The 25,726-nt window shown below is 50.3% G+C and overlaps 1 protein-coding gene across 2 annotated transcripts; it reads left to right on the forward strand.

Moving 5' to 3' along the window:
• Window positions 1-10,497: 10,497 nt before the first annotated feature.
• LOC122364476 lies at window positions 10,498-25,719 on the forward strand. Of its 2 annotated transcripts, none has more exons than XM_043334869.1 (6): window positions 10,498-10,543; window positions 13,764-13,873; window positions 14,426-14,545; window positions 15,053-15,162; window positions 15,773-16,697; window positions 25,097-25,719. In XM_043334869.1, exons 5-6 carry the CDS (start codon window positions 15,990-15,992, stop codon window positions 25,367-25,369), a joined length of 981 nt encoding a protein of 326 aa, XP_043190804.1. In that variant the 5' UTR covers window positions 10,498-10,543; window positions 13,764-13,873; window positions 14,426-14,545; window positions 15,053-15,162; window positions 15,773-15,989; the 3' UTR covers window positions 25,370-25,719. The 2 variants fall into 2 exon arrangements, with proteins under 2 accessions (XP_043190804.1, XP_043190803.1); XM_043334868.1 differs by lacking the exon at window positions 10,498-10,543 and adding an exon at window positions 11,582-11,769.
• Window positions 25,720-25,726: the final 7 nt, after the last annotated feature.

A 25,726-nucleotide genomic window follows, 5' to 3' on the forward strand; every position in this document is an offset into this window, starting at 1 on the left:
CTGATGACGTCATCAGATTCCCGTAATGGTTAAGAGATAGGGACCACGCTGGTCCCACCCTGCAAGTAAAGGGAAGAGATTTCTTGAACACCATAAAGCTGCGGGGGTTGCGACCAGGATAAATGGTGGTTTCTGAGCCTGGCCGCAAACTTGGCTATCTCAACTCAAAACTAATGTTAAGGTGGGAGGGTCCCTTTAAGGCTACTAGGTGGGTTTTGAAAAAGGTCGTTAATCATAATAAGAAGAGGGTTGGGGAGAGGACACTGCCCTGAGGGAGGCCGTGATCCTGATTAAGATTGGGAGAAAATGTGTTACCGCATCGTACGTTAAATGTTCTATCTTTGAGGAAATTAGAGATATAATGGGCCATGTGGCCGCGAATACCTGTCTTATGAAGTTTGATCAGAAGGGCTTGTTTATTTACTTTATCAAAGGCGTTTTGAAAATCAATGAAAACTGCAAATGTATACATGTCATTTTGGAAGCCCTTCTGGATGTCATCAATGAGGTGGACTATATTGTCTGCCGTGGAGCGGCCGGACCTAAATCCTGTTTGATGTGGAGAGAGGAGGTAGTTACCTTCTAGATATGCCCTAATCCGTCCATTGACCATATGTTCTGTCAATTTAGCAGCGCAACTGGTTAGGGATATAGGTCTATAACTAGAGGGGGAGGAGGGTGGTTTGGAGGGTTTAAGGATGGGGACGATGGTACTGTTTCTCCAGCTCTCGGGGTACAAATTGTTTTCCCATAGATTATTGATTACTATCAAAAGGTTTTCAAGGCCGGATTCAGAAAGGTTTTTGAAGAAAGGATAGGCTATCTGATCCGGCCCTACCGACGTTTCACCACATCGAGATATGGCGTGTCTAAGTTCGAACAAGTCAAAGTGCTTGTTATAATTTTCAGTATTTGCTGAGTCGAAGGAGAGGGTGTCGAGTGTTGTGTTAAAGCTGTCATGTTGTACTTGTGTGTATTGTTGAGCAGAAGATATTCGTGCGTAATGTTGGGCGAATTGTGTCGCAACTTGAAGGGGAGTGGTGTAGTGGGTGTTGTTAATGTAGAGATGAGGAATTTTGTAAGTTGTGCTGCGCCTTGTCGAAAAAACTCTAATTAGCGACCAGATTTTAGAAAGGGGAGTAAATCTATTAAAGCTGTTAGAGAAGGAGTGCCATCCTTCTTGTTTTGCTTTAAGTATAGAACGCCTAGGGGGGGGTTGTATCAACCCCCCCCCTGAGGTTTTTCGGAAATAGTGCAAAAACGGCGGCGCTGCGGCGCCGCCAAATTTTGGGTACCTTATGGGGCAACCTTTGCGCATCTTTTGCCGAAAAAAAATTGATCGGGTCATGTCAGGTCACGGAGTTATGACGTCATAAGAGGTACAGCCTCCGGCCGGATTTTCACAAACTGAGTGTCAACGCCCGAGGTTTCCTGCCGGTGGTACGGACATCGGTTGATGGATCGTGATGAAACTTCCCATGCATGTTGGGGCAAGTATTGGCTATCATATGGTATAAGAAATTTGACCGGGTCAGGTCAGGTCACGGAGCTATGACGTCACAAGAGGAACAGCGTCCGGTACTATTTTTGAAAAGCGCCCGAACCACTATTTTGCTAATTCTTGTCACCTCAATGGGAATATGCAGCAATATTAGCTTCTACAGGGAGCAAATGGACCTCCCAAATCCAAAAATACAATCAGATTTCAAAAATTTAAGTTTTGATTTTTCGAATTTCTGCCGCCGACTGTGACCTTGCCGACTTCCGGCGCTCCCAACGCGCCATTTTTAGAGCTAGGGAAACGAAATACATACCAAACGATAGAGAATTGATCAAGGAACACGATAGTGAAGGTTTCAAGTCGATATCTCCCACCGTTTTGCCGCAATCGCCGCCGAAAGTTAAAAAAAGTCTATTTTTCCGAAAATTTGACCTTTGACCGGTCAAAAGTAGGTCAAATGTTGACCTAGGACCAAAAAATATACCACCAATCGCGAGATCTCGGCGAGAGCAATCCGTTGGTCTTTTCCGCTAAGCTCTACGACCTTCCGTTTCGAAACGCCAGGGGGGGGGTCGTAACAACCCCCCCCCTGGTCGTTCGTGTTATGAGAAATGGCCTGGTCGTGCGAGAAGCATCATATCGGGCCTTCCGGAGGGCATTTTCATGGTAATCGCAAATACATTTGTTAAAGACTCGTAAGGCACGCTTCCGCAGAGCTACAGCTCGATTGCAGTCAGCGTTCCACCAAGGGGCAGCTTTGTTTTCACGTGGGGGGTGGGTATGGGGAATATTTTGGTGAGCAGCAGCGAGAATCACGTTTAAAAAGGTGTTGATGTCAGGGGGAGGGGTGGGAGTGTGTTCATCTATATGTTTTTGAAAGGAGGCCCAATCAGCTTTCTTAACCCGCGCCCTGATGGGGGGGGCCATTTTGGCCCCCCCCCTGTGGTTTTTCTTAAATAGCGAAAAAAACGGCGGCGCGCAGCGCCGCCAAATTTTGGGTACCTTACCGGACATCAATTTGACACCTTCACACAAAATTTCAAGTCACAGGTCACCTCAGGTCAGGAGTTATTGAGGTCAAACTGAGGTCATGTTCGAGTAAAAATGAGCAAAAAACATGACATCTTGAAACGCTCACCAATTCTACAGTTCACAAGCAATTTTAAAGTTCTTTATGTGGTTGTGTAGAGAAAAGACGGCGCTACAAAACTGCTATCTCGGATTTTTGAAATTTTTGGATTTTGACCCCCAAAAATCAAAAAAATTGATTTTTTTAGAAAAACTCAAAAAATTTCCAAAATTTTTTCGAATTTCGAAAAAACCGGAATATATGTGATAGTCCCTGCGCTCTTCGATATACATACCAAATTTTAGATCGATACCTCTTTTTTTGGCCAAGTTATAGCGAAAAAAACTGTTAAAAATTGATGACGTCAAATTTTTGAACTCAATTTTTAGCAATTCTAGACCTCGTAGCGCAAAACGGAGACCACCATTGAACTCCCCGTGACGAGCTGCATCGAATCGATACCCATTTTATGCAAAAATATCAACTTTGAAATTTGACCAAATTTGACCTGACCTTGACCTGACCTTGACCTGACCTTGACCAAAACGTGACCTAAGCTGGCCCTAAAGTCTGTCTGACCCACATAATCGCATTTGTCATGTAAAATGGACCATAAAACATGTATCACACGACACTTTCATATTGTGACCCCCCAGTGACCTGACCTCTGTGACCTGACCTGGTATCAGTGACCTCAAATAGCAAAATATGTGTTTGAAGAACATTTCCCCATCGATGATTTTCAATGAAATGCATTTTACACGATTTTACAACGCATTTCTTGAAATGCCTGTAAACGGTGAAAATTCGACCTTTGACCTGACCTGTGACGTCATCGGTTTGACCGAGGTCAATGAAATTGGGTCACAAGGTAGTTCCCTGTTGGGGCTATCCAACACCGTTTACCGCTTGTCGCTATGTTGCGTGGTTCTCGAGATCTGAGGGGGGGGGGCCAAAATGCCCCCCCCCCCCATCAGACCGCGTTGCTCGGCAGACCCCATCTGGGCGCGGGTTAAAGTTCCAACGAGGAAGAAATGTAAAATTGGCTTGTCCTGAAGGGACATTAAGTTGATAGTGAATGGGATAATGGTCGCTAAACAATGTATCATCTCCGACGTGTTGAGTGAAAAGTGTCGCGGTGTTAGTGTCTGTGAAGGCCAAGTCGATGACGGAGTGTATGACTTGACCTTGGTTGCGTCTGGTGAAAGTGGGTGTGCGGTTGTTAATGCAAATGAGATCAAGTGAATCCATTATCTTATCAATTAGTGTTCCGCGCGCGTTGTTCGTTGTTGAGCCCCAGGATCTGTGGTGGGCATTAAAATCTCCTAGTATTAGGCAGGGGTGGGGAAGCTGGACAAACAATTGGCGGAGTTCAGAGGAGGAAAAGCGGTGGCTTGGGGAAAGGTATAGGGAAAGGATGGCAAGGTCATGTTGCGCTATTTTGACTTGAGCTGCGACCGCGTTAAGCGTGGTGCGGAGCTGAATTTCGTGGTGCAAGAGGTTATTAGCAATATAAAGGGCCGAGCCGCCTCGGCGGGGTTTTTCATTTACGTTATTTGTATATAAAGTATATCCACGTATGTTAAAGTTGTAATTAAAGGAATCTGAGTCCAGAAAATGGGTCTCCTGAATGGCGGCTATCAACGGTTTTTTATTTAATATATAGTTCTTGAATTCGCCCCAGTGGCTCACTAGAGAGGAAGTGTTCCACTGGAGGACGAATTCATCAGATCGATGCATGTTTTATGTGTGTTGAGTGTTAAACAGATTTTTCACGAGCAGCCGCCGCTGCGGCTCTGGTCTTCATCCCCTCTGACGGGGTTGGGGACGGGGCGCGTGTCGTGGCTCGCGGATGCTGAGTGTCTGCGTTTACATGCTGGCTCGCCGCTGGGGCGGCCTCATCCGTCTCTAAGTCGGCGGGCGGAGAGGCCACCGGACCCACGATTGTAGAGACGGTCTCTGTGTCAGAAACGTCTGAGTCCGCCCCTGTGTCCACGATACTGTCGACCCATGACTCCATCACCATGTTGCCGGTGCTGTTTGGAACCGATTCGTCGTCGCCGCGGTCGCACTGCGCCTGTCCCGGGGTGACAGCCGGAGGACCGGCCGACGTCTCCGTCTGCTTTCCGTCCGGGCTGAGGGGCGATTCAGTCACCCGCTCCGGCTCAGACGCGGGGGTCTCCACAGCCTCGGGCGCGCTCAGGGGCTTTCGGGGTGCGACTCTGGACCGGCGGGTTTTCGCGACTCGGTACGGTGTCCGTGAGTGAGGCCCTGCGTGGAGAGGGCGAGAGCGCCGGATATTCAGAGGCACCTGACTCCGAGTAGGAACTCGGCGGGAACGGTGGGGGCGGGGGTGGTGGCGCCAGCTTGGCTTTGAGCTTATTTTTTTGGTACTCCCATGCGGGGCACATCCGATCCCAGGCTGGGTGCGGGCCACCACAGTGGCCGCACCTGTAGAGATCCCGGTCGCACTCATCGACCTTGTGGCCGGATGTGCCACACTTCAGGCAGTTCAGTCGCTTTGACCTGCAGGTCGTCTGGTTGTGGCCGAAGCTGCCGCACTGTCGGCAGAGGCGGGGGCTGGGCTCCCATTCCCTGACCTCCAAGATTTCATATCCCGCGTATATAGCCGGTGGGCAGGTAAGGCCCAGAAAGTGGATTTTGATCCTCGGGTTTGGGGTGGGGCCACGCGAGCGGAGTCGAGTGACGAGGGTGACCCCCTGCGGCCGCAGTTCGTGTAGGAGCTCCGTCTCGTCCATGTTTTTCAGTGATGGGGCAAATACAGTGCCGGCCACCGAGTTCAGTTTGGTGGCAGGGCTGGCGGCGACTTCGTTGCCGAGGAAAGTCTGGATCGAAAGGGCCAGCGAGGCCTGAGCCTTGTTTTTAACCCGGATTAGAAGAGATCCCGATCGGACTACCTTTGCGGTGACAACCGGGCCGATTAAGGTGTCGAGTTCTCGTTTGATTCGAAACGGTGACAGACCCTGGAGGGACCGATCAGGACTAGTCAGGATGATAAACGACTGCCCGTCAGGCACGTCATCGATGTTTGAAAGTAAAGCCCCAGTCACAAATTTGACGCACCTGTGACATTTCCTGACACCCACGTGACTATTGTATTAACTTTTGTGTTTTGCGATGTTTTGACCTTATTCAAAGTACTGAAAGCTCAAAATGAATGATTAACCCGCGCCCTGCTGGGGGTCCTGGATTTCCACGCCCTGCTGGGGGGGGGGGGGGTGTTTGAACACCCCCCCTTCTAACTCGGCTCCTGGGCCACGTAGCGATACGCGGAAGGCGGCGTTCGAAAGAGCGCCAAAAATAATGAGGAAATCACTTCGGTCAATTTTTTGGTCAGGTCAAAGGTCAGGTCACCAGAGTTCATTGAAGGCAAAATTTCGCCGATTTCCAGGTCGAATGTCGACAATTTCCAAGAAGCCAACGCATAACTCGGGAACCAATAGAGCTACAGCGCCGCGGAAAAGCGCATTCGATAGCCCTATTAACGCCCTTTCTGAGTAATGTTCTCAGATTTGACCTAACGTCAACGGTTTTGCCTGCAGGGGGCAAAAACTGCAAAAATAGCCGATTTTTTCGGAGACAGTTTTTCTGCAATAACTTTTGACTCAAGCCTTGTACGAGCTTACTTTTACCGGCATCGTGTTCCTCTCGTCAAGACGCATCGAATGAACTATAACTTGACCTTGAAAGGTCAACTTGAAAATTTGACCTCAGGTCAAGGTCATGACCTGACCGGAAAGGGTCATGTTGCATATCAGTCGATCCGTATCGTTGAGCTGAACACATCTAAGGCGTTTTCATCGCTCTAGCATGCCTCTATCAAAAGTTATTTGCGAAAAACTGTTAGATACCATTCGTGACCTAAGATGACCTCAGGGCATAAACAGGGGTCACGGACACCATTTTCATGTACAGTGTGTCTAAACCACTTGTAATTCAGTGTTTGGGAGTGTTTATAATGTCTTTCGTCCAAAAGAGGCGCATTTCAATTTTCTCCCATTGACTTATAATGGGGAGGTCGCAAAATTGACCTGACCTTAGGTCATCGATATCAAAATTCTGAGATATACATTTTGTACATGCTATTGCCCTTAGCAATCGCTGAAAGTTTCAAAGCGATCGGTCACTCGGTGTAGCTATGACAGACATTGAAACTTTTTATGAGGTGAGGTCACTTCAAGTGACCTGGTGACCTGACCTTGAATGACCTTGGTCTGAAATTTTCACAACATGTGTAGAATTGATGTATGATAAGGTGTACCAAAAACGGCGGCGCTCCGCGCCGCCGTTTTTGAGATATTCGCGAAAAACCACAGGGGGGGTGTTCAAACACCCCCCCCAGCAGGGCGCGGGGGGGGGGGGTGTTTGCATATTAATAATTATGTTTGTAAATTATCGATAAGCTGCTTATAGCAGGTCACGTGATTGCTACCAGATTATGTGCTCAGAAAGCATCTTTTCAACTTCGATTTTGAACAATTTTTACCTCCTTTGAGGCCAAATGATGGACGATTTGAGGCACACGATGAAATGCTGAATCTATTGATGCCAAAATTTGTTCGTTTTTTGCATTTTTAGACTAGTATATCCTGGCTCAAACTTTGACCAGTTTGTGTGTAAACCCTATGGTGAAGGGAAAACTTCACGCCCAGCAGACGTCTTTACAGTGCTGCCAGATCGTGTTTGGTGGGGGTCGCTCCGCTGTTTCTAGCGACTTTATTTTAGAAGTGCGGCGTTTGCGGCAGATGTTGCGCGCAAATAGCATATAACACCGCGTGCTACAAAACGTTTTAGTCAAACATTTAAAAATCGTTAGATATCTGCGCTGACGTCACACATTCAGAGGGGTATTCCTAAGCATTAGCCCCTCTGAATCAAAATGCTGCAATTTTGAAATTCAATATTTCCGATTTAAGGCATTTCTCGATGTTGTGCATAGGCGGCGGAACGGGGAGGGCACCGGGCAAGGCTATATAAACCAGGTAGAACGCTCCGGGAAAAAAGTTGGAAACAATAAATTAGTTGCGGCATTCCCTGATGACGCGAATGTGGGTCAGCGGCCGGCGGCCGGCCGCCGCTAACACTGTACGAGGAGGGATGCGCGGAACTTTTGCTTGTTGGTGATTGCGCTAGGCAGTTAAATGGTAATGTTAGGATATGTTTCGAAAGTAAATTGAACGACGCTTCGAACGCCGTCAATGAATTTGCGATACGACTATTTGTTTAGTTAGAGCCGGCGAACTTTTACCTTCCGACCGCGCGCGGAGGCGATATGGTGCCACACTGGCGGTTTTTACGATAGCTCAAAATTCTTTTGAGATAAAGAGATGGAATTTGACATGTCCTATCTTTTGATCAAGCTGGATCTTATGGTACAAGTCGCATATTTAAGGTAGGTCAGGTTATTGACCTATGTTGTCGCTCGTGAGCCTCTGCACGGTCCAAAAACAACGCAATTTCTGAACACTCAGTGCCAAGAAATCCTTCACAGAAAGATGACACTTGGCAGAAAGAAGAGTTGTCGGTTTCTTACCGTTCGTATGTGTCGTGTTTTCACAAGAGTTTAGTAAGGTCAGGTCCGTCACGTGACCTCCCCTCATAACTCAATAGGTTTACTATCATAGGTAGAAGCGTTTATCAATCGCCGGAAATCTTAGCCAATCCCACTGGACACTGGATCCATACCCACATGGCGCCCTCCTGACTGGCCACTCCCTCTGAAATCCACAATAACATTGGGCTGCGGCCACGGTTATGTATTAATGCTTTTCACTAACAGAAATACAACTGCAACCAGCACAGTGCACGCCGCCACAACAGTCCGACCAACGTCCCTGATATAGACTAGCTCCCGGCCGGATGCACATACGCGGAGCCAATCAGTCCGAATGTGACCTGCAGCTTACAATTGCTGTGTCGCATGGCGCATGGCACAGGACGATTCCTAGCAGCTGTCGGCTGGAGTGGAGAAACAGCACGTTGCGACACACCGCGCCGGCGACAGAGCTCAGCAGGGCTGGTTGGAGGCTGGAGCCGGAGGTAAGGGCGGACACAGGCACAGACATTGCAGGACAAATAACAGGATGTCAGTTAGGGATATAATTCAAGACGAATGATTCAAGACGGACTGAAATAATACACATTTTGCTCACTTGGATACCAGCTTCAAGCTTGACGTTTATATGTATAGCACCATGGAAACAATGGGCACACAGGAAAGAAACAAAAGATGAGGTTTTTTTAACTCAAGGAAGTAAAACAGCCCGAAGTGCAGACAAGCACATACTTTTGGTAATAGCTATCAGCTGTCCTACTCCTCTTCTCCCTTCATCAACTACTGGACACATTTGAAGCATCATATATAGCACCAATGTCCATAACCAAAGCTTGCAAGTAGTTTTAACTTCTATGAAGCCAAGGGAAATGTGCCTACATTATGCATGTAAACTCAAAATTACACATGCATGACAAAGGAAGCTTATGTAAAGAGAATAGTTGACAAAAGCATCTCATGGTTAAAATTATTCAAAACTGCACACAGGGCAAACATAAAAAGCAGCAAGTGTACTGTTCTGTTATGCTAAGAAATAGTCCAAAATAAAATACAATCTTTTCATGTTTAAACTGGTTGTTCTTCTATGCCCCTTCATCCATATCTTGATTACAGATGGGCTGTTACTGTAGGCTGATGAAGTGACACTTGATTGCCTTTGTGCGAGTTTCAGTTGCAGCCTCCTTGGTACTGCACTGGAAAGCAGATTGAATTGAATGCCTCTGAAATATAGGAATACAGGCAAAGTTAGCTGTAGTAGTGTCAATGATAATAGACATGACATTTTTGTCCTTTGACATACATTTGTTGAAGTACAAAAAGGTACAAAATAAATTGGTTTGTTTCAAGACACGCACACTGCACAAAGCCGCACAGACATTACACAGGCATATGAAATTGATACACATAAAAATTGATGATTAAAAAGGTCAAAACTTGCAATAATAATTGAAGTAAAAGTTACAATCACAATCATTTGATTAAAATGACTTGATATAAGTCACAAGACGCAACGCTCCTATTCTTTTATGCTTTCATTATCCTCCACATATCAACCAGCTTGATACCAGGCTGTGCAATAGTGTGTACATAACCCCATGTTGCCATTTTATTAGAGCAAGTGGGGTTACAACAACAATGCTAATGTCAAACCCACATCTGCAACCCGTACTGCAGTTTCAATCACCTTACAAGCACACCTTCTGGCAGTTTGATAGGCAGAATGGTCATTACTACTTTCCCCTCATATTCAACACATATTCCCTTTATACAGATACAGTTTAGACCTGGTTATGGCAAGCACTTTCGAGAAAATATATGATTTAAGTCCAAGACAAAGTTCGAGAGAAACAACACCAACATAAAACACCGACTATGTAGCTTTAATACTGTCAAATTCATAAAAATATATACATGAGTCGATCAGAAATTCACTGTAGATTTCGAAAATGGTGTCAAATGCCACTCAAATACCCCCATTCGCATGTACGAAGCAATAAAACACTGACCTTCAATTCCGCGTGCCATTCTCCATAGGCCACTGTGTATCAAATAACGCGTTCACTGATAGCAAAAAAAAGAGACCCACATATGACGCGTTTGCTACCAGCCAATCAGCGCTCGAGTTACCGAGCGCTGATTGGTGGAGAGGGCCGTCGTCAGCAGCTAATTACACGTTGTTTTCCTTGAACATGTGCGTGAGCGCTGATGCTGCTCACGGGCTGTTGCCATTTTTCGTAATGCTGAAGGCACGGGAGCGAACCCCCCTGGCACCGGGGCACCGTGCCCCCCTTTGGTTTTGGCATTTTAACATTAGCCCTATGGACTTTGCATGGAAAGAATGGGACCAAAAATCGGCAGTGCCCCCCTTAATTGAAGGTGTTCCGCCGCTACTGATGTTGTGAGTGCCGAAACCGGTAATTGTGAGCCAGGGACCCCATTTTGGCTATCTCAACTCAAATCTAATTACGGAGCGAGCGAAGCGAGCGTAGTCTTTCCTTAGATTAACGGAAATTTCTAAGTATGAGCGGCCGGCCGGCCGGCCGGCCGGCCGTGGTCACGCTTTTGCGAGGCTTATATCTCAGCAACCACTTGACCGATTTACATGCGGTAATTTTTGTAGGGTAGCTGCATTCCTTCTACCAAGTATTGGACTATTCCCGATGCATGTGAGTGACCCCTTATGCACGTGCCACGTGCAAAACGAAGAGGTGTCACTTTTTTAATAGTTGCAATATCTCGGTAACTACTGGGCCGATTGCGCTGAAAGTTGGCATGTAGGTAGGCACCCACTAGGCAATGCATATCCATGTGCCAGAGTTGGGGTGCTGCTGCACGTGCGCACGTGCAGGGGTCGATTCCAGATCTCGAGAACGGCTGGACCGATGGCGCTCAAATTTGGTACACGGTTAGGGACCGATTAGTAGAGTGCCGTGCAAAAGTCAGTTGGGACCCATTTTGCACGTGCGCACGTGCAGGGTGCCGCTTCCAGATCTCGAGAACGGCTGGGCCGATTGTGCTCAAATTTGGCACATCGCTAGAGACCGGTTAGTAGGGTGCCGTGCACAAGTCAGTTGGGGGTAACCCCTCGCAATTTCGCACGTGCAAGGCCCACCCTCTCGCTCGCTCCGTTAGTCGCCCCAAAAGGCGTTATACTGGTGTTAAGGTGGGAGGGTCCCTTTAATATCAAACATTACTATTTAAAGATATCCAATCGTCATCAATCACTAAAATCATTTCCACTTCCCTCAAATCTCATTTATAAACAATTCACATTTGTATTACGTGCGCCAAATATGTCTACGCAAGAGCCTCCTCCAAAAAACCAACTTTCGTTTGGGATGAGGGAGGAGGCAAATAGTGGTGGTGAGATGTGAAATCAAGATGAGCTTGGAGGAGCTTGGAGGAGCGACGGGAACAATTTTTTGAAACGAGAGGAGGTTAGAGGAGCTTGGAGGAGGTTAGAGGAGCGACGGGAACAAACAATATCCCAAACGTCATGTGTAAATTTCACGAACCTTGAGGATCAAATCGCCCCAGGCGCCCTGTTTTCACCGTCGTCCAAAATAATTTACAAATTTGAGAAAAGTCAAGTAGCATTACAGGTCGCACGTTTAAAATAAAATGGTGAGTATCTGGCACAGCCCAACACCTATCGTTTGGGTTTTGCTACAAAATGTGGGTAGCACAAAATGTGTGCAGATTATACGTACCGATTCTATAATCATTTTAAGCTCATTTTTAAGTACCTACCTATTCGATGTCGATATATGTTTATTTTGAGCCAACCGCCAAGTGTATGACAGCTGCCTGGACTCACATTTTGATTGTGTTGTGTTACATGAATTTTGTGTTGGGTATGTTTTGTGCCATAAAGTTTCCGAGATCACGGATCAGTGCCTAGGTAGGTACACTCGGGGGCAGATTGATGTTCCACCACTCCCTACCCATTGGGCTCCCATCATCCCATGGCTCCCGCACTGGCTGCTGCCAGTGTTGCCTGCCCTCAGCACTGGTCAGCACTGCCTGCCAGTGCCCAGTGCCAGTGCTGCCACTGGCTGTAGCCAGTGCCAGTGCTGAGCCGGTATTATTACAGAACAAGAAAGAGTACGATTTGGTGATACCTAAGAGTTAAGACCTTTACCTATCTTTACCTGTTGAGTTTCCCTGTCTCTCAAAGAAAAGTCATGAAGCCATGATGTTAATTGCTAGGAGAGTGAAAAAGAAAAAAAAAGGAACCTGAGAATACAAAACTGGCCCAGTGGTATGGCTACAGAGACAGTCTCTGTGGAGACAGGAGAGACTGACAGCCATACCTCAAGAATGAGCCAGCTTAGTTACCAACACTTATTCTTGTAAGAGTAAACTTCAGCCAACAAGCATAGGTCAGCCAAGAAGTATAGGTCATCCTCTATCCTCTAACATAGATCCTGTATTCCCTAGCATCAGCTTTGGACTATTGTGCAATTTGCCATTTTGAATGGATGAGCTTTCATTAGAATATCTCCATAGGGCTGCTCCATGGCACTGTCTCCACTTCATTTGGCAGAAGCCTGCAGTGTGTTTCGCTGTTCTGTAGCAACTAGCAGGGTGTGAGCTCATACACATAATGAGCTCTGTTCCTTTCATTTGATAATAAAAACAATCATGCCTTTCACCTTTGTCCAGACTGCAAATTATAACAGAAAGGTCAATCACCTTGCCCAGCGGCCAGCAGTGAGGAAAAGACACAGACCACTGACCAGACTGGAAACCTGCATCAATGTGTAATAGAAGGGGCCCCGATAGTTAAAAAGCTGAGTTCCAACCCCCAACAACTGAAAAGGTACATAATGCTGATAAAGAAGTGACTGCTAAGTGCTAACTGGCGATCTCCTCCCGAGTCTTTAATGCATAGCGTCATGGTGTTATAAAAAGAACATCTCTAGTCTGTCGCTAGAGCCATAGTACAGTTCAGCACATCACCAATCAACATGGCTGGTTCCACACTGCTTTTGGCGTGCAAATCTGCCTAATTCTTCGGAAATCTGCACGGCACCGCGGAAAATCTGAACTAGCTGATCGGGCCCCCAGTGATGAAATCTCGCCGAAATTGCCATCCGACTCACTTTATCGCAATTCAAGAAGCTGTAAAAGGTTCCTAGCAGTGCTGGAAATGAGGCCGCTTTCTGGTCCCGGCCTTTTATTCTCCGGGTGGGTTAACCCGTCTAACGCTTAGCCCTTCGGGACCCGCTCAGAGCCGCGGTTGTTTTCGCCGCTCGGCCCTTTCGAGATGCAAAGTTGATAGTCACACGAAGTTTATTTGGGGCCTCTGAAAATGCGAATTTGAAATTAATCGACTTTATAACACATTTTTCTTTCATCTACATGCATACATTTAACAGTATCTCCAGACTAAGCTGGTTTGGCTGGCCCCAAATAAGCTTCGTGTGACTATTAACTTTGCATCTCGACTAGGGCGAGCGGCCAAAACAACCGCGACCCTGAGTGGGTCCCGAAAGGCTAAACGCTGGACGGGGGTAATCCACCCGGAGAATAAAACGCCGCGACCAGAAAGCGGCCTCATTTCCAGCACTGGTTCCTAGTATCATTTGCTGAGTGTTTTGACTTCTGTATTGCAGCTGAATGGCCTCAAGGAGTGTGATCCATCCGGGCGAGGAATCTGAATCTTCTGCCGATGAAGCGTACTCGGACAATGAGGTTTTGACATCGGCAGACAACGACGAAATCGGTGAGCTGGACGGGCTGCTTTGCTGAGCATTTGGCGCACAAAACGCTAGTTAGTGCTGGTAAATGTTGAACCCTAGGAAGTAGGAAGGTAATTGTTAAATGCTTAGCCGATAGTGAGAGCCCGGTTCAAGCCCCGGCGCGGGCGGCCACATTTAGCTCCTACGTGTAATGGCGTGCGTGTCTGTGGCAGGGGCCGCACAGAAGCCAGGTAACCTGAGTGAGCGGAGAGGACCGTGTCCAGTCGTGAGGGCACGTTAAACATTCGGACAAAATTCTGCCATACAACTGAAATTGCGCGATCGGGTGGTGGGGTCAGGGTCAGCACAACAAGCTATACTTAGTGCGGGCTCTGATTCCTCAAATCCGCCCATTGAACCATTCGGACTAAATTTATTAAAAAAAAAATGCTGTCGCATATATCATTGATTAATATATTTATACAGTTACCATGATCGTTTCCCTGCCGTATTTCGTGCTCATCTGTTTTGTTCTCGGTTCATATCGATCTGCTTCTCTTGTATGTCCTGTCTTCTCACCGCCCCCCCGCCCGCAGACACATCCGCGGTTCCAGCTGCCAGCTGCGCGCCGACCAGCCCGCCGGCCACCGTACCGAGAAAGCCGCCGCCGCCCAGATCCGACCGCTTCGCCGACTCACTGCTCCACCAGAAACTGCGTCAGTAAACCCTGCGGTGGCCTCACAGGGCCGGACTGGGACGGCTGGGATGTGCACGCTTAGACATAATAGAAGCATGATTCTCCTTCGTTATCTCATAGGTATTGCCGGCCACCCGGTGACTGCTCAAAACCTGCCTTTTTGACCAAGAGTTATCTGAACATGACATGACAAAAGCTTCGTGAGTCTAGAATTTATGCATTAGCTACCTTGCTGGTACAATGTTGGTTATTACGCTAGGTGTTAATGACGTCTTTTCCTACACAAATCAATTGCTATAATTCAATGTTGTACTTAATTTAACAGTACATGATAAATCACATTTTGAAAACAACTTTCCTCTCGCCCTGTTTAGCTATAATGCCTGAATTGGCTGTTTTCCCGATCAGATATCTACTTCCCACGTATTGTTTCTATCCTTGTGTAATGTATGTTGAATAGGTTCGCTCAGTAATGCTCACGGTCTATGATCTGTCTGATTGTAAAATGATTCACCTTTTGTTTCAGGCGAAGCAAACATCAATCTACGCAATTCGATCAAACATCAGGTCACCGCGCCGTACCTTAAGGCTACCAAGAATGTACAAAACCTGACATATTCCCTGTCGAAGATCCAGGTATGTCGTCCCTATTATAAGTAGCATTGCATGAATGAGCTCATCAAGGTTCAAATGGACTTCTTGTTCAGCACAGGTAATGCCAGATGGCTGTTACCCTTGGACTCAGCGATTGTTTTGTTGGCTCTTTTTACCACCTTGAAATTGTGATATTTCGTTTTCCTGTGGCTCTTTGATGGTGTCCTCGCTCACAAAACAGTGTGCCAACACCTGTCTTGCTTCATAACTATTACATATGTAATCAGATCAATCACATTAAAATATACGATTTCCATCGTAATGCTCGTCGCTACTCGCTTATTTTTAGCTGCGATCATTGGTAAGATGTGTTTCGATTCTTTTAGCGATATCGAGATGTCGTGAGATCTGTTGTGGGATTTTAACTCATTGTCAAGGTATTGTATTTGATTTTGTCACTTGCATTTATCATTTTTGATTCAGTGCAACGATGTGACATTCAAAATATACCACGGATTATCGTTCGGGCTGTCAACGAATGAGCGCAAAATGAATGGGCGCAAAATGGCCTTGCAGTCGGTGCGCCCTTAAGCCCCAATAAACAAACAAACAAACGCGGAACTGAGACGTGCGCTCGCCTGCTCCGTTACAGGCCTCAATGTCGGAGGTGTGCCTTCAGCTGCAGCAGATTCGTGACGACCTGAGAGCCACGGAGGAGAAGACGTCTGACATCGTGTCCAGCGACTTCCTCGTGGACGTGAAGATCTAGCCGAAGGGCCCGTCCCCTCCGTGGACCCGCCCCGCCCCAGACAATACTCAGTGCTCGGGGGGCCGCTCGGAGCGACTCTCAGTGAACACCAGCTGCTGATATGGGGCTGATCAATGATGAGCTCGCAGAAGTGCGGAAAATGTGTGAGCACGTGGTGCCGGGCAGCAAGCTAGTCACGTGCGTGCCCGCCATGGTGCGAATCGAAATTCGAAAAACTGACTTCAAGCAGCTGGCGGCGTGCTTCCAGTTCCCTGCCGACTATCCGCGCAGCGTGATCCTGCTGGAGCTGAAGAGCAAGACGCTGTCGGACAAGCTGCTGGCCGGCCTGGTGAAGCTGTGCGAGGCGGAGGCCAAGAAGCTGATCGGCAAGCCGCAGCTGCTGGCGCTGGCCAAGTTTGTGAGCCGCTTCCTGGACGAGAACCCGCTGAGCTGCTGTTCGGCCGAGCTGTCGCGCGTGCGGCAGCTGCTCGCGGACAGTGACGAGCTGAAGCTCAAACAGAAGGTGTCCACGGTGTCCCTGTCGCTGCGCAGCGGCGAGTACCAGTACCGGGCGCACCTGCTCGTGCCGGGCGACTACCCACTCCAGAGAGTGACCGTGGAGGAGCGCTGGTCCAACCTGCCGGCCACGCTGTGCCGCTGGCTCACCGGGCAGGCGACCGAGATCGCTCGGCGGTGCGTGGAGCCACCTCTGCGGCCGCCGCGCAACGCGCCGCCCTTCCAGCCACAGCCGTCCCTCGAGCCCGTGGTGGCCTTCCTCGTGGAGGACTTCAAACGCTTCCCCACCGACCTCTGCCAGCACTGTAAAAAGGTGAGTCAGTGGGGCACATTTACCAACAGTCGGCACTGGAAATAGCCAATAGTGAAAGGTATTTGCCGGCCGTGTAGAGGTGAAAGAGTGGGTCCCTTTCTAAGTATCGAAAATGGCCGTGATCGATTGGTCTTTGTCAGCCCTGTAGGGCGAGCGACCACCGTAGGTAATTTGTCAGCTGTGTGCTCATGACTCACGAATGACGTGGGTGCTGCCCTCTCTGCGCCGTCTTCCGTGCAAATTTGCAATCGGCTTGATGCAACGGGGAAATGAGCCCCAGCGCTCCGCCAACATTGGCCTCGGCAGCAATGGACGCTGTTACGTCAGCTCCACCTCGTTATGATTCCATAATCCCTGTTTTCAGTTCTTCCAACCCCAAACAAAGGGGAAAGGAAAGTAGTTTTGGTTTTCACCGTGTCTTGATGGCTGAGCGGTATGCTCTGTGGACTGTGGACGTCACAGCTAACAGCCATCCGAGTCACGACGTGTTCCTCTGTTCGTCAGCGGGAACAATGGCAGAGCACGATGCACCCCTACATGGTTTTGCGTATTTCACATGCCTGGCGATGGCGTAGGTACCAGTTACTCATCATCACTCAGGCATGTCATTTCGTGGTAAAGTAATCTTGATTTCGTGCAAAGTTCGATCACTCGGGATAGCTGACGAAGCTTGGACGCAATGTGGGTGTCCAATTGAATGAGGATAATTTGATGGCTGGCGATGTTATGATGCAACATGGCCTTCACTGGACACCAATGGCGTGCAAAGTGGTCACTGACTAGGCGTTAGGCGCAATACAAACCTCTACTCACGTCGCAGTGTCCGCCCACGAGTCATGAGACACCCTCCTTTTGCGTTCTATGCGTTCTATAAATCGATTGACGCCCCTCAGCTTCAACTAATCGCCAGGTTTTGGATATGATGCTACATCTGATGGTCTCCTCATTGCCAAAACCTGCGCTGGTCAGTGCTGACGGTTTGACATTGAGTGTCGCACTACTGGTGACCGTTTAGCGCTAACGGGAACGGGATTTATTGATCGGAACAGCGCCCCGCGGCCGACTGGGCTAACGGCACAGCGTGATCGTATCACTGTGGGAGGTTCGTTAGGGGCCAATGCCAGCCTGCCCAATACTTCAGGAAGCATGGGAGCTGGAGCGAGCAGTGACATTGATATAGAATCCCTCACCGGGTGCGATTGGTGTCTGAACTTCCTGACAATGTGGGGTTAGCTGGCTTCAGGGGCGTAGGCAGGGGGGGGGCCACTGGGCCATGGCCCCCCCCTTGGGCGCCGAAGGCGCCCTTTGCGATTGGAGGGCGCCGAAGGCGCCCTCCAATCGCAAATGCAATTGTGATATAATCGAATCGAAAAACAATCGCGACTGGAGGGCGCCCTCCAATCGCGAATGTGTTTACAGGGAAAATACGGATGGAGGGCGCCCTCGGAGGACGCCCATTCCAAATACGCCCCCCAAATACGGTTGGAGGGCTCCCTCGGGCGCCCTCCAACCACATTTGTAGGCTGTAGCTCTCTAAGCGTAACGGTGGTCGCCTATGTAAGCCGCTGTCCCGTAAATAAGCGCCCTCTCACCCGAAGGCGCCCTCCTGTAGGTCGCCACCCTGCTACATATTGCCGCCCTTCTGCTGATCGGCGTCCTCATAATTATTGGCGCTCTCCTACCTATTGCGCCCTCATGTGAAATTTTCAAGGCCGCCTTTCTCCTTTTTGGCACCCTATTGTTCAGTGCCGCCCTCCTACCTATTGGTTCCCTAGTCCTTCCTGTTGAATGTTAATCGGGGCCCTTCTCTTATTGGCGCCCTCGTGTTGATCGCCGCCCTCCTTACCACTGGCACCCTCCTGTTGATCACCGCCCTCCTATCCACTGGTACCTTCCTGTTGACCAGCGCCCTCCGCACAGACGCCCTCCTGTTCGTGTCATCCTCTTGAGCAAAGGCGCCCTCCTCACCATTGCCACCCCCATTTTAATCGTCACCCTTCCGCTCATTAACGACTTCCAGTTGATGACCGCCCTCCCACCTATTGGCGACCTCTTGTTGATCGCCACCCTCCTATTGGTGCTCTCCTGTTCCTCGCCACCCTCTTACCTGGTGGCGCCCTCCTGTTGATTGTTGATCGGGGCCCTCCTACCTATTGGTGCCCTCCTGTTGATCGCTGCCCTTCTATCCATTGGCGCCCTCCTGCTGCTCGCCAACTTCCTACCTATCGGTGCCCTACTATCGAAACTCGGGATGTTGATCGGGGCTCTCCTACCTATTAGCGCCCTCCTGTGGATCGCAGCCCTTCTACCTATTGGCAACATCCGTTGATCGCTGCCCTCTTATCATTTATTTACTCCTTTGGCATGTTTTTCAACTTAGTCGTTCTATTGCACATAGTTGATGTCTTGCCTGTGAAAACTGCCACAAATGAACGTGCATTCAGCACAATGAATGAAGTACCTATACCTACCAAAACTATCTACGCTCTACGATGCATAAAACACGTCTTTGGTCTTAACGGATTGATCCTACTTTACGTGCATCATGGCATCTATATGGATTACGATTAAGTATTGTCAACAGGTTCGGCCGCAACAGCAGGCATCTGAAGTTTCGGTGATTGAAACTGGTTATGTGGGTACACTGTATGCATCTGTGAAAAGGCTATGAAGGCTGGTCTGAGGTAATTTGGATGATGTTTACGCATCTCGCGCTCCGGTATCAATCCGATACGGTGATCTGGTGCGTAGATATGCCACCGCCAATAAACTTTTATACATCGACACCCATGAGCCAAGCTTTCTATACAGTTTGTGTGGCAGCGGCCCGACCAAACCTTAGGTATTTTTTACACCTTCAAATTTGGTAAAAGAGCGAGAGGAGCTTTGAACGGTGATCGTATAAAAGGCGTGCCTAAAAAGCGGAGGAAAAGGTTGTTTTCAAAAATTTCGCGCGCCTTCGGCGCAGCATTTCAAGAACACTTGACCTTTTGTGACCTGGAGTATAAAGAATACACACGATGCAAAATCAATACAGCACGACCTATACGAGGTTACGCAAAAAAAAAACTGGTGGCATGGTAAAAAACGCCTCCCAACCAACCCCCCCCCCCCCCCACCCCGCTGAGCGATTTTTTATCTCGCGACCGTATGGCGCCCTCCTTGGGTGAGGTGGCGCCCTCCAAACCCTTGGCCCCCCCCTTCGCGATTTTCTAAATACGCCGCTGGCTGGCTTAAATATTTCCGCCGTTTGTGAGGTTCCGTGGACCACTAATTTGGAATGTAGTCGGATGTGGATTGAGCTAGTTGAAGGGCGATCGTCATGGGGTGTTCCATGTGGCACAACCGACCATGCTCGCGCAGACCGGATCAAAACCGGTATCGCTGAATGTAATGAACTGGTCATTTTTTAACGCACTCGAAACCGGAAAGCGGCATTCTTGAAATCCGGTTGAAGGACGAGCTCCCCGAAATAAGCTACGGGAGGGAAGCGGTTTTCGGGAGCGGTTTTCGGTGTTTCAGTCCTGCTCAATTTCTGTAAAGACACGCCGCTAGTTACTGACGAACAAAGCCAACTTTGGTGATGGGATTCACGCCAACCGCTTTGTTTAGACTCTTTTGGTGGGTTTTAGCTACCATAACGGGTAATACCGACGTCTTTTGTTAGTTTTGTTGTCGCCAAGTGTGATTTAGTTGATCGAGCTGACGCTGACTTCCTTGTCGAAATTCCCAGTGGGCTGGGCTTCCACCGACCGCCCACACGGTTGGCGGTGTCCGTGACGGTGGCTGACGGTGCGACTAGGAGCGTCACCTCCCGTCCAGTATTCTAGCACTGGACGCACTCAGGCTCGCATGCCCGTCGCTCACACTGCCTTGTATGCGTTAAGTGTCGTACGCTCACGCTGCATTCCACGGCGCACACTGAGCCCGTGTCCACACGCCGTGCCCTCGATATTTCCGCCCACACACCAAACCAACCCGTCGCCTTTCACTCCGTGCCGTGCGTGTTGACAGCTGTATGTGCTGCCGGACCCAGCGCAATACAGATCCGACCGCGTTTTGCTGCGGCAGCGCGGGTTGTTCTGGACGGGCGGGGCTGGTCAAGCCTTCCTCACTCCTCAGGATGACTCAGTATCCCACAATGGTCTCCTACATAGGTATGGGGACCTGACAGACCATGCGATCCGATAATACCTCAACAGAAAAGTGCGTGTTATCGGCTGGGCTACGCCCCTTGGAAGAGGCTTAGACGAACGCTGCTCACCCATCCCACGTCAGCCGTAGAGGACCGAGGGAAAGGCGTTTTCAGCTCATAGCACTTCTGCTGGCTGCTGGTGACATCGCACCGTCGAGGACATTGCTCACTCCCGATTAGGAGCCGCTCGGCTGTTTTTTGTTGTCTTGTGAACAGCCGTTACTACTGCGCACCTCGCTGTTGTGGCATCCAGTCGGAACGCCCCCATTGTTTTGAGTAACTGAACAGCCAGGTGGGAGAGACTAAGGAACACCGCTGGGGTTCGGTCAGAAAGAGTCCGATATTGATTGGATTTTTCCCCGATGAGCCTGCAAACAGATAGCCTTCAAATTCCCACTGTTTCGTTCATTGTTTTCGATAGAACCTATCAATTTTGATTGTCAGCGGCAGGGCTGCGGAGTCGATGGATTTTCGGCGACTCCGACTCCGACTCCGACTCCGGCTTTCAAAAACCAGCTCCGACTCCGACTCCGACTCCGGGCAGAATTGTCGACTCCGACCGACTCCAACTCCCGACTCCGACTCCGCAGACCTAGCAGGGCTGCGGAGTCGACAGCTTTTCGGTGACTCCGACTCCGACTCCGGCTCGAGTTTCTAAAATCGACTCCGACTCCGACTCCGGTCACAACTGTCGACTCCGACCGACTCCGACTCCGACTCCGACTCCGACTCCGCAGCCCTGGTCAGCGGAGTGGCTTCCTGCGGGTGGTTTTGTGCGGCCTCGGTCGCTCGGTCCGTCGTATTGCGGCCTGTGAGGTTCCCTGTCCGTGTCGTGCCACGGCCAGCTGGGGCCGATCGGCGGTGCAGCGTCGCGGGTGCGGCGCTGGCCCTTCCTCGGCCGGTCCGTTGGGGAAAATGTGGCTGCCCCGCTCGCCGGCGCAAGGTCGCGGCGCAGCGCGTCCGTCACTTTCCTTGGCGCCGGGCGCCGCCGAGCCGGCCGGGAGGCCCGCGCTGCGCGGCCGTCACACGGGCTCTGCGGGGTCCACAGAAACTCCGCACGCCATGGAGGAGGGACGATGGAGCGACGGAAAGGTGGCCCGGCGATGGGGCTACCATGATAACCAGCAGCTTGCCCGTGTGATGGACCAGAGTTGCGCAGTTTCGTCGAGGCTTGTTTAGGTTTTCCTGTTACGGAGACCCATTGCGGGTCGCTCCATCGGCGCCCCTGCGTGAGGAGCTCCTCACGACCGGAGCTGGACTGCTCGCGTGCCACTGACACCGCCATTCCAGCGAGTTCATGCCGCAAACGAGCTTCACTATCACTGGAAGGCATCGCCCTTTATTATTCAGTCTTCTACCCTTTAAATTCACAGTTTAAGGCAAACTACATATGCCATTTTGATATGGTAACTTGCTCAGGAGCTAAACTCAGCATCGACACAGAAAGAGTATAATGTAGCCACTCACCCACAGATATCTGAAGACCTCATCCAACAATCAGCTTCTGCACATTTATCGGCTGGTGCTCCATCAGGGACACGACATGTGAAGTGAACATGGACAAATAATGCAACATGGGACGACGAATACTTCACGTACGTATGGTCAAAAACAGTGAAACGATTGGCACAAAATAGTGACTTAGAGCTAGCAGCTAATAAAATAGCCAGATATATGAAGCGATTTGTTAATCGCAGAATACTCTAGGGCCCATTGCGCTCATGGCTCTGTTGCTCGACTGAGAAGAGGCAGTGGTGATTGTTTCAGCAGAATGTATTCCGGTAGTTGTGGCACACCTGTACCGGCTCGGTTCCGGGAAAAGTTGACACAGATGGGTTTTCCTTGACGATTAGGGAGGGGTTATTCAACCCTCTTTCGCACCACTGTCAGTCTCGATCGTTGCGTCGGATCCAGACTCCTTTAGCTTTAGAAGCGGACTCTCCCGGCGCGATAGCTCGATTATCTCGCCGCCAGAACTCGACTCCCTCGCTGCCAGGACTCGACCGCTACAGCTTCACTCGCCGCCAGATGTTTGACTCTTGCAACCAGAACTTGACTCTCTCCACCAGAACTCGACTCTCTCGCCGCCAGAACTCGACTCTCTCGCCGCCAGAGGCCGACTCCATCGCTGTCAGGTGCCGACTCCTCAGACGGGCGTCTTGCTGCAGGGCTCGCTGTACACGACGCCGGGCTTGTGGCTGAGCTTGCAGTAGAGGCGGACGCCGACGGCAAACCAGTACCAGAGCGGCACCAGCAGACCCATGGTGATGAGCAGCACCACTAGCGCCAGGCTGTTGCCGTACGCGGCAGCGCCCACGAATGCGCTCAACAAACCGAGGCTGTGCAGTGCCGACGAGACGGCATGGTACACCAGCCAGGCGAGCACCAGGCCGCGGTGGCGCGTGCGCGCGCCATGCACCAGCGCGCTGTTGAACACCACGTGCAGCAGGAGGGCGATGAGCACCACGGCCAGCGCCAGGCGGCGCGCCGACTCCAGCTGCCGCTCGGGGTCCTTGTCGGGCAGCGTGGAGAGCACCGTCACCTGGATGAGTGCCACGAGTGTGTGCAGGATCAGCAGCGAGGCGCCGATCACCACCGCGCCGCTGCGCAGGCCGAAACAGCAGCAGCACTGCGACGCCATGCCGACATGGGGCGAGCGCTCGGCTCTGCGCGAGGGCCGACCATGGACCAGCCAGCAGCGCCGCTGCAGACACTGTCCGCGCCGGTCGGCCGCCGCCGCCACCGCCGCCCGGCCGCCCGTCGGGCCGGTATTTTTGCCAGAGCGCCGGCCAATCGCAGTGGTCGCGGCGAGGTGCCGGCCGGACTCGGGCGGCGCCCGGTACAGGACAGCGGGCGGACGGACGGACGGACGGACAGCGCGGCCGTGCCGATGTGGTAATCTTCATGTTGGTGGATGAATCCGGCTGCCTACGGTACTCGTGGTCATGGTGCTGTCACGCAGGGTATTGAACGTGACATTTTACATGCCTCCCGTGTCTTGCAGATGACTTTATCTGCTTAGACGCGGAGCTAGATGTCAAAGTCGTGTTTAAATGCATGGATCAGAATCGATTAGAATAACAGCAAGTGAGTGATATGACCGAACTTATTCGTGTTGGCATTGATGCCAGTGTTTCATCCGTTGCAACGTCTGTAGGTGCCCACTAAGCGGAGCTGCGTTGTGGGTTATGTAATGGCTTTCAGGTTTCAGCCATTACATATCTGCGTTTGTAGTCCGATTATGGGGATCTCAAGGAAGGATCAGGCCTGCCTGTGCCCTCAATATTCCAAGGCTGGGTTGGATTAGCTCCGTCCCTTACCGTGCGTTGAAGGGCTCTGGCCTCAGAGCTTCCTCGCGGCCATCCGCGCCAGAGGACATTACATTTCCTGTCCGGCTATTTCACCAATTAAATAATCACCTGCAAGGATCCACAAGGTCCGTGAAATGTATGTGTTTTAGGTTCATTGTTCGTATTATTCCAACAGAAGTCTATTTTTATCAAAGATCTATAGTATCCTACGAGAAAACACGAAGCCCAAAACGAAGCTGATATAACTCCCGCCCTCAACTTCTTTCCGGTGAAGATTTCTTACCCTTAGGTACACTTACGAGCATTGTACAATCATTTCCTGTTGTATTCCGGTGAACAGCTGTGCCTGCAAAGCTGCGAAAGGCGAACACATGTTAATCCCGTATACATGCATGCTTTGGAACTGCCGACAAATTTTAAGCCATACCTGGATGTGAACTCTATTTGCCGAGACGGCTATCATTCAATTTTCCTTATGAAGTCAGGAAAACAGGTAAAGTCGGCGCAGGTTCCGACGGAAGTGAGGTGTTCTATCCTTCCTGACCCTAAGTGGCGTGTCACGTGTTCACATGTGTGCGGGCGATGCGCGCTTAAAACCGGGCGTTTCATCCATCGCGCGCTGACTCATCAGCGAGCGGTGCACTAGCTCGCTCAGCATATTTCATGCGTCGCGGGGCGCGGCAGGAGAGGTTTGGTGTGCCAACCATTTTATAGCACCGTGCCATCAGCAGCATCTATGTCTTCTCTTCAAGTTAGTTCTAACTCCATGCATCTGTCAAAATGATCGCGAGTGTTTAGTCGTTATTGCAATGATCGCCGAGTGTTTGTGTTGCACGGTATGTGGGCAGTTCGGCAATGTTTCAGTGCTGAACAGTTCCGTGATTGGTCCACAGGTGGCGCTGCCAGCGGACCCGGCTGACGTGGTAGAGGACGGCGGCGCAGACCTACACGTGGAGCGCGTCTACTGCGGCCACTTGTACCACTTCGGCTGTCTGGTGCAGTACATGAAGACGCCACCGTTCGACGGCGGCAAAAAGTGCGAGCTATGCGGTAAGAGAATCTTCCACGAGAAGTACAAGGTGTCGCCACAGCTGGCAGAGGCGCGCTGGGCGCAGGAGCAGGCCCGCGAGCGAGAGCTGGGTGAGGTCATTGACTTCCTGCAGTGATGTGACATCGTGACCGGTGATATGACGCGCTCGGTGGCGTGACATGGACACTGCCGGGGAGTGGGAATGGCTGTCAGGGGGAGGGTTTGCTGTGTTTGTGTGCACTGTGCACTGTGTACTCGTGCGTACCCCTCCCGGTGCTGTGGAAATTCGAGCGGGGTGTAGACAGCCGGTGTGGCCGTTTCTGTATACAATGTATATGTGGTGCCCTACCTGCTACCAGTGAGACCCTAGTGGTGTGTATCGGCGTGACTTCTCGCTCGTAACCGGTATACTATTCGGGTTTATGTACCGTGCTGGGGTTGCTTTTCGTGTGATATCGGTGTAAATATAATGCAATGAATGACGTAGGTGGCG

This window comes from Amphibalanus amphitrite, unplaced genomic scaffold (assembly GCF_019059575.1).
Source record: "Amphibalanus amphitrite isolate SeventyFive unplaced genomic scaffold, NRLGWU_Aamphi_draft 000679F_arrow, whole genome shotgun sequence".
Taxonomy (NCBI): Eukaryota; Metazoa; Arthropoda; class Thecostraca; order Balanomorpha; family Balanidae; genus Amphibalanus; species Amphibalanus amphitrite.